The 9,809-nt window shown below is 41.7% G+C and overlaps 1 protein-coding gene across 1 annotated transcript in view; it reads left to right on the top strand.

Moving 5' to 3' along the window:
- Positions 1-681: 681 nt before the first annotated feature.
- The window catches only part of cables2b (Cdk5 and Abl enzyme substrate 2b), a gene marked incomplete at both ends in the record, with an annotated part of 33,818 nt that continues 24,690 nt past the window's right edge, over positions 682-9,809 (top strand). The window contains one exon of the mRNA XM_083656465.1: positions 682-770. Within this exon, the coding sequence (XP_083512591.1) occupies positions 682-770 (89 nt within the window). The remainder of the gene's footprint in view (positions 771-9,809) is intronic.

The raw sequence follows: 9,809 nt of genomic DNA, 5'->3' as shown, positions 1-9,809 counted from the left end.
CAATGTTCCTGTAAGCATGTGTGAAAACGGCTTCTGTTTGCAGTTGCGTGAGGCAAACTCAAACTCAAATTTGGAAAACTAGCTTAGCATGAACCTAAAATGGCTGAAGAGGAATATCGAACATTTAAAGCGGACTGAGAACTTCAGTTTTTCTTTGTGTCCATGGGTTCAGGAAAATGCATCTCTCTGCTTTGTGATGTCATTTCACAATTCAAAACATCCAATTTGCCACAACAACATCACAAAATAAAGCAGGTCCAGCACCGACTTTCCAAAAGGTGGACAGCTGGCTTCTGAGTAGGGCAATGTTGAGTACCACTGATATAAAGAATGACATCATCAAGGCAAAGCTAGGCTATTCACTGTTTCCCACAGAATTCAAATCTACTTGTGATGTACCAGCCAGGTTGGTTGGGCGACGGGGTGGTGGTGGGGTGGGCATCGTGCCTTGAGCCAATTTTCCATAATATTGAATATCCTGATATCTGCCACACAATATCAAATATTTATTATTATTATTATTATTATTATTATTATTATTATTATTATTATTATTATTATTATTATTATTATTATTATTATTATTTTAACGTGCACTGTGTAAGATTTGGCTAGAATTTAAAACATTCAAAATGAACTAAAATTTTCTATAGGATCTTGAGAAACAATAGGTTTGACGTAATGTCAAAGACGTCTAGTAGCGGTAGATTCTCTGCCTACCAACGCGAGGGGGCGCCGTTGCGCATCCTCGTGCGCAAACCTCCGGCTTGGTCGGCCATCCATACAGGCACGATTGGCTGGTGTCTGCGGGTGGGAAGCCGGATTGAGGGTATTTGTCCTGGTTGCTGCAGCAGCGCCTCCTCTGGTCAGTCTGTTCGGGGGGATAGGAACTGGTATGAATGGCGTGATCCTCCCACGTGCTACGTCCTGCTGGTGAAGCTCCCGCTGTCAGGTGAAAGGAAGCAGCTGGCAACTGCCCCCCCCCCCAGAGTACATTGGCTTAGTGTGGATGGATGGAGAGAAATAAAGATGTCTATTTAAATGTATCTTCATCTTGATTAGTCTGGACCAGACATCAGATGATTGAGTCTCGCTCAGCTGTTTAAAGCTTGTCTCTCTCTGTTTGATTTATTTCCTCTTCTGGCACACTGCCTCGCTTCAGGGAAACAGAATTAAAATTAAGGTAGAAATTGTAAAAAAAAAAGAAAAAAAAAGTGGTCAGCTTTAAACTCCAATCTAATTTTGGAATGAAAGCAGAGAGTTTTTTTTTTGGAGTGGGAGAGAGAGGGGGGAGAGGGAGAGACAGGAAATGGAGTGAAGGAGCTAAAAGTAGCGCTGGTCTAGATGGGAAGATTAAACAGTTTGTTTTCCTCAGAGTGTCCTGGCTAATCTGTCTGTTTCCTTGTAGCACTGTGAGAAGCTGGCTGTGACGCCACCACAATCTGCCAAGAGAGGCTTAGAAAGTCCCCCCCCCCCCCGATAAGTAGTGACACATTTCTTTAATGTCAGGTACATGTAAATTGCAAATTGGGTTACATTAGTTAGAAGATTATTACAATACGAGACAACCCCGTCTTCATTATTAGTCACAGACACACAAGCATGTCTCATGCAGACTTGCAGAGCCACCGTGATACGTGTTACATAGATTACCCAGTAAAACATGTTTTCATTGGTCATTTAGACGTCAAAACCTCCCAGTAGATGGAGGACAATGGTTATATTCCATTTATATTAAAAAGTGAAAATCATAAAAAATTTACTTAAGTGGTTTTCATTGGACAGGGACGATTTGCTACATGCACGTTCACTCAACTTTCCCTGGAGACAAAAATGTTTAGAGCAAATAATAGATGAAGGCAGAAAAGTGAGAGACAGATACTTGAAAAGGGAGAGAGAGAGAGAGACAGAGTCAGAGAGAGAGACAGAGACAGACAGTGAAGTGTGGAGAGAGATTAATGACGGCAGAACAAAAGCATCCAGCAGATGTTAAAGTGTTTTGAGCATTTTGACAGCAGCCGTTTGCATGGGGATTATTTTGAGCAAACTCATACAGCTATTATTAGTCTAACTCAGGCACCGGTCAACTTCTTTGAGCCTGGACCCAAACTGAATAAATAGTGTTTGTCCCCGGAGTCCAGGCTCACCTCGGACAAATCTGTTACTGCAGCTCCAAGACAAACAGACCTGCATCTCACTGTGGTGCTGACCCACACATTAAGAGGGCTAAGTCACTGTTTCCTCTCGGATTTAATTTAGCAGCGCTGTTTGGGGGTCGGTTTAGTTTTTACTAGTCAGTTTTAGTTTTTTTAGGGTTAATTCAAGAATGAAAAACTATCTTGATTTATAGGGCTGGGCAATATATCAATATTATATTGATATCGTCATATGAGACTAGATATTGTCTTATATTTTGGATGTAGTAATATGGTGATATGCCATAAGTGTAGAGCCATATGATTTCTACGATTGTGGAATTGCGGAATTGACCAATAAAAATATAATCAACTGTAAAAGGTGGAATACTGCAGAATTTGCCATAAATTCCAAGCCCTAATTTCAGAGCAGAGCAGTATCCTACTGACTTTTATGACTCAGGGGATGAGCTGTTTTGCAAATTCTGACTGGACCTGCAAAAATACATGCAACGATCACTCACTCTCTAAAGGCCATGTGAGGAACTGTAGTGGTAGCAGCCATCTTCTTCTACTGTCAGTCACATTCATTCACATTGTCACACTGTACTTAACATGCAGCCATATTTGTCTTCATCTGAACACCAGTCACCATCATCATCATCGTCGTCACTAGTCAGGGAAACAGACAGGATCTTTCCATTCCCACACCATGGAAACTTTCCACAACATCCCAGAATAATGTGAAGGTCGGTTCCCATGGAAATGTGTGGCCGATCCGCTGAGGCTGTTGTGATAGTGAGTCTGCAGATCTATAGCTGAGATACTGGGACATATTTAGAGCAGTTGGGTTAACACGGCCTTTAAGGCATTTAGCAGACTTGAGACTATTACACTTTTTTCTTTAAAAAAAAAGTCTGTCATTTGTTCAGTAGCCTACTTCTGTTTTTTGTTTTTTACATCAACATTTTGGCAATGTTCATCTTTTAACTTTGATTGCAGGCTTACATGGTCTTCTGTGGGATGAGAAAATTATCCTTATGAAAGCTTTTCAAAACCCATTGGGCACACTCAGAAATGCACAGCGGTCAGTCTGGTCAACAGAAGTAATGGATGCATGTCAGGCTATGTAGGTTGCTACCTCCAGCTCACTTCACTTTGACTTGTCCTTCGTGTCTGACCTTCCCGAGAGAAACTAGGACGACAGAAGAAAAACCCAGTAGAGACCCTGAGCTGAAATTAAACTGGTGCACATAGGCAAATAACATAAAAAACATATTTTGATTCTTTCAGATGGGGGTGGGGTGGCCCAAGGTATGGCTGGGCGATAAAACAATAGCAATTATGGTATGTATAGTTCAATATATATCGAAATGTCCCTAATGGAGCGTGCTACGAGTCACACAGACAAATCCTGAAGTTGCCATCCAAACATATTAAGTGGCGGACCGGATATTTGTTCAGCTCATATTTTTCTTCTTTTCTTCTTTTTGTTTTTGCTGTATCACTCCCTAGCCAAAGGCAATGGTAGAGGAAACACTGTTTTGCTCAAGATGGTGTTGACACAGATTAGCTTGTTGCAGTTCAGGGATCGAACAGGGATCCTCATCCAGGTGTGGGAATGGCAGATCTTTCCATTCCCACACCACGCGCACATTCCACAGCATTCCGGAATGCGGTGGAGTGATGCTTCCCATGGAAATGGAACGTTAAGAAGATTCCATCATATGAGCTTCTCAGTGGCATGTTCACAAACACACCAACAGCTGATATCAAAGATAAAGCATTAGAGTTCAGTTCGCCTTATGGCCGATGTCCACCGGCTGCGTTATGCAGCTGCGTGAACAGACCCACACTCATGTAATCTGTCAGAAGCATGCGGGATCCAACACAAATAGAACAGGTGTGTATTTTGTCCGAACCGCATGTATTGCCCATCTATTAACATGGGCGAGAGTCTGTTCCAGCAGTTTGACCGGATCTTGCCTTATACTGCATCTGGTGTACATTGGGTTTTAGCCTTAGCCCCTGTATGTTAGGATGCCTAACATAAGCAGAACTGAAGCTTGAGGCAGGCTCACGCTGAGCCGTTCACACAAGAAACCTTCTATTTTCCTCTCAGTGCCTACTCTGCGCCTTGAACCCGCCCACAACTCCCATTGACTTCATGCCTGGCTTGACAGATCAATGCTCGGCTTCAGCATGCGGCCACCATTTTCGCCTGAAAACACCTCTTTGCTCCAATGGGAAACAAACGTCACAGAACCATGACGGAGACACATCATGAACAAACAGGCCATTTCGGTAGAGGCGTTTCTGTACAGCACTTTGTAGGCGTGATGTTTTATTGGCGTCATTATGTTTGTCTACTTCAGGCCAAAATGGCGGATTTTCTGTGCGCTGCCGCTGATGTTGCAATGGAACAACCTATTAGCCTTCAGTTTTTAGCTTCGGAATTCTTCTCACTGAGGCTTCAGAATCCCAAACGTGGTCTTCAGGACAGCCCTACTGTCTTTCTTCTTCCCCGTTTCCATTGGCGCCCACCTCTCCCTCTATCATCGCCAACACTAAGCTGTCACCTCGTCTTTCCCAGTGGATCCCACTCGTTTTCAATACAACACCTGCCCTTCTCTGCCTCTGATTGGCTTACCCTGATATTCTTACCCTAACCCCAATCAATCGCCACTCGTCATGCTTAAACCCAACCTCCTCATGCCCAGAGCCATGTAGATAGAAGAGTCCCGACATCTCCATTCACTCCAATGGACCAGTTTTTTACTCTCAAGAGTTCCGGGAAGTAAGGTCCTGGATTAAGCAGCACTGTCGAGTTGTAGCAAAATGGACAGTTTGTGTTGTCCTTTGAAAGTTTTTTTTCTTGAATCAAATTGTACATTATCAGCTTTATTTTAGCATGCAAAAGTAGCGCGAGACCCATTCCTGGCTGTTCATTGGCTAATGAGTCTCGCATTTTGGTCCTCCGCTGACGCCACTCTCTCTCTAGAGCAGTCGTTCCCAACCTTTTTTGTGCCAAGGACCGGTAGATAGATGGAAAAAAAGGCGCGGACCGGTTGTCAAATTTAATAATAATTAGGGCTGTCAAAGTTAACGCGATAATAACGCGTTAACGCAAATTCCTTTTAACGCCACTATTTTTTTTAACGCCCGATTAAAGGGATAGTTCGGTTTGTTTGAAGTGGGGTCCTATCAGCTAGTTTGATACACTAACTTAATTAGGTACAGTGTTCAGGAGTGAGTGCGCATTGTGGAACGAGACCGCGCACTCAGCGCAGCAGCTAAACCAGCCTTTTCTCTGTAAGTACCGGGGGTCAACAACTAAAACGTAATTTAGCCACCTAAAACACCTAAAACAACGCCCACCTAAACAAATCGATATCCGTGTACATGCACGCTCTATTTTGACAATTTTCAGCGCTTTACTTTTCCGCAAAACAGCAGTTTCATTCGGCACTGCTTTTTCTCCCAACCGTACAACTACCGTATTCCTCCGCTAAAAGCCTGCACAGAGCACAGAGCCACGGTTTACAAAACAGGAAGGCTTAGAAGAGAGATAAAACACTGACTTACTTTAGAGACACCTGGCCTCTCTGGTCTGGGACGTTTTCCACAATTTATCCTGGGAATGGTGAAAAAGGTCTGCAGCCAGGGCACCCAGGCATTTAGGCAGCAGGCACATCTCTTTCTGCCTGTTCACTCTCTGCAAAAGTTCCTCTTCTGTATTCTCTCTGGTTCATCCTCCTGTCACCAAGGTGAATGGCATATCATCCTCGCTATCAAAAGCACTCATATTTTCGTTCCTGTATTCTATTTGTTGTCTTCACTAACAAGCTGGGAGAAATAACACAAACAGCTGATCTGCGGAGTAATCCAGCACCGCGGCTCTGTGCAGGCTTTTAGCGGAGGAATACGGTAGTTGTACGGTTGGGAGAAAAAGCAGTGCCGAATGAAACTGCTGTTTTGCGGAAAAGTAAAGCGCTGAAAATTGTCAAAATAGAGCGTGCATGTACACAGATATCGATTTGTTTAGGTGGGCGTTGTTTTAGGTGGCTAAATTACGTTTTAGTTGTTGACCCCCAGGACTAGAGAGAAAAACGTTCGACGCTGCGCCCCGCTTCAAGAACACTGTACCTAATTAAGTTAGTGTATCTGACTAGCTGATAGGACCCCACTTCAAACAAACCGAACTATCCCTTTAACGCATGCACTTTCTGTGATGTTTGAGCCTTGGTCCGACCCGTAGTTTGGGAAATCAGGAAGCAGTAACGTTGATAGCAAGCAGAAAGAAACCTCCGTGAGCAGAAAAGGAGGAAGAAAATTGTTATAATGGCACGTTCAGCTTAAAATTGAGAAGATGTCCCGCATTTTGGGTGAGGGAGAGAAAGAGAGAGCGCGCCAGCGCGATCAGACCGTTGCAGGGAGAGAGAGACACACACAGACACACACACAGACGGAGAGCAGGGGGGGTGAGAGAGAGGGAGAGACTAGAGAGAGAGGCAGAGAAAGCCAGACAGACAGAGCATCCTGAGAGATGTGTTCCCACTTCCCAGTAACTACTAGTAGCAATAATAACAATAATACTGACTGCGGTGTCCGAGAAGAGAACGTTGCAAGTCAAACACATGAGTACGTTCATTGAGTGATTCCACCTAGATGCAATACGGAGAGGCACAGGAAATCATTCCTGCCTGTGGCCATCGGTCTATTTAATGCCTCTCTTAAAAGAGCACCTCGGAGACGCTCAGTCTCCCTGAGACTGAGCCAGCCGATAGGTTAACTGTGCCTGGCTGAGCCACGTGTAACGTATAGGGCAAGCCGACTTAATATAAGTCCAGTGTGCAATAAAGGTAATTGGCACGTAATGTATACTTACTCTACTTATTTTGCTTACTTTAGACGTATTCTACTTATTCTGCTTATTTTGCTTACTATCGCATTTACTTCTGTTTATCTTATGCTATGTGTGTTCTGTGAGCGAGCTACTGTAATCTGTCCCAATTTCCCCCCGGGGATCATTAAAGTCTTTCTGATTCTGATTCTGATTCTAATGGCCAAATACTTACCCATACTAATGATAATAGCTACTACCCATATTAATACAACAGTGCATCTTTGCACAAAGCTCCCATGTTTAAGGTACCTCGGTTTAAGGTAGATTTAGAACAGATACAAAATTGTGCGATTAATTTGCGATTAATCACGATTAACTATGGACAATCATGCGATTAATCGCAATTAAATATTTTAATCGATTGACAGTCCTAATAATAATATATATATATATATATATATATATATATATATATATATATATATATATATATATATATATATATATATATAATTTTTAATAAACATAGGCTATAATATTATAGGCTGTGTGGTAGTTGAAACATAGTTTCAAGTTGACGTTTATTTATGTTTGTAGTTTGTACAAACACACACACACACACACACACACACACACAGATAGTAGAAATCACACACAACTAGACATCATACAAGTGTGTGTCTGCCTTCATCTCGTTAAGTGTTTGTGTGTGTGTGTGTGTGTGTGTGTGTGTGTGTGTGTGTGTGGTGTGTGTGTGTGTGTGTGTGTGCGTGCGTGCGTGCGTGCATGCGTGCGTGCTAGCGAGGGTTCCATGTTGTCACATTATGCAACTGTGAACTAGTTCAGTTCAGTTCACTTTATACAGGAAGGGATAAAAATGACATTTCACATGTACGGTACATTTAACTGGCCTGACTCAGTTACAAACTGGTTTTCCGCAGGTTCCTGTTCTGCAGTACATTAAACAAAAAATAATTAATATACAAGAACATGTTCAATTTCACTACATACAATATTACAGACCTAACAAAAACAATTACATTTACAGACATTCATTCATTCATCAATACGAAAACAGCAACAACAAAAATTAAAACCTAGGGGTGAGTCGGATCAGTGATTACAGGTGTTTTCTAGCATCAAATGTTGTTTGTAAGCTTTTTTGAAATGTGAGATAGAGGTTATTTCTCTGGTGTGAAATGGGATCTCGTTCCAAATTTTGGTGTATGTGTGGAAGAATGATCTTAGTCCATAATTATTTTATGCCGGTACTGGTATGAGTGCATGTGAGATTGATCTAGTGATGCGTTCTTGTCTTGTGTTGTGTCTTGGGAGTAAAGCTGTAAGTGTTGGAGAAGAGTTGTTTCTGAGCATAAAATAAAACTGGATGGCTAGACTTTTTGTGTAGTTCTGAAAAGTTGGAGCAGAGGAGTGTGAGAGTGCAGTACAGTGGTGAGTCCAAGGTGGGAAGTTACCATGAATTTGATATGCTCTGTTGTATTGTCTTGCTATGGGTTCTATGGTTTCCTTTGTCGTGAGTGACCAGATTGGAAGACAGTAGGATATTGTTGAAAGAAAAATTGCATGTAGGTATGTATTTGAAAGGTATGTGAGAAATAATAATAATAATAATAATGGCTTTAATTTATATAGCACACTTTAAAATGTAAAACAAATCTCAAGGTGCTTTACAGTAGCTAAAATACTAAAATAAATAAATAAAAATAAAATAAAATAAAAACAAGCTAAAAACAGCTAAAAGCTCCGAGCTAATAAAAAGCAGAGCGGAACAGGTGGGTTTTAAGGCTCGTTTTAAAAACAGCGAGGGATTTAGAGGCCCGAACAGTTCCTGGGAGTTGGTTCCACAGGCGTGGCCCCAGGGTGGAGAAGGCTCGGTCACCCATCGTGGTCTAATCTTACTGTAAACAAATAGTTTCTGATTTGCCTTTTTGACTAGGTTATTGATGTGATGTTTGTAGGTGAGGTGAGTATCAAGTAGGGATGTTCATTTTGAAAATTTTCCAAAATCGATAATTGGTTTAAATTAACGATCAATTATCGATTATCGATCATATTAATACTTAGAAAATTTTCAATATTTTCATTTTTTTTTTTTTTTTTTACAAAATGAATGCCTATGGCAGAAAATACGAAAGACAACGTGTTCTCCTCAATGAACTCTTTATTTCAATGTGTCTCCTCTCCAACACTGCTGTCCCCGGCGCATGCCGGTGTGAATTTCCCATGTTTAAAACAGTTTTGTTGGCACAAAGGCCCGTGCCCAGCCAGAAAACTAGAGACTATATGAAGCTCCACCTCACGTTAGTCGGCTGTGCAATGGAGTGGGGCGAGGAGGAACGAATTCCACCCAAACCTAGTCCACAAAAAATAAATAAATAATAATAATAATAATAATAATAATAATAATAATAATAATAATTAAAAAATCGATCCAAATGCCACAGGATCGATTCCAATCCTTAACGATCAATTATCGATTTTCGATAATTGATGAACATCCCTAGTATCAAGTGTTACTCCAAGGTATTTATAGGTGTCTGTTATGGTTAATGGGTGATTTGCAAAGTGTATGGGGTCAGACATAGATATAGATTTTCTAGGAGAACGAAAGTTCTCCTAGTGAATTGGCATGGTTGTATGTCTTGTGTGTATATCTTGCTCTGTCTCTGATTGGTTACAAAGAGTCTTCTCTGATCTAGTCCGGTCTACTCCTCTCTCTGTTAGTGGCCGTTCACACCATACGCCAAAGCAATGCTCAACCTACGCTGAACTCACAAGTTTCATTTAGGCGTCCTTGTTAACAGGCG

Source organism: Poromitra crassiceps, assembly GCF_964638095.1.
Source record: "Poromitra crassiceps genome assembly, chromosome: 20".
NCBI lineage: Eukaryota > Metazoa > Chordata > Actinopteri > Beryciformes > Melamphaidae > Poromitra > Poromitra crassiceps.
The sequence above is the reverse complement of the archived record's forward strand: the minus strand, read 5'-3'. Positions and strand labels throughout refer to the sequence as shown.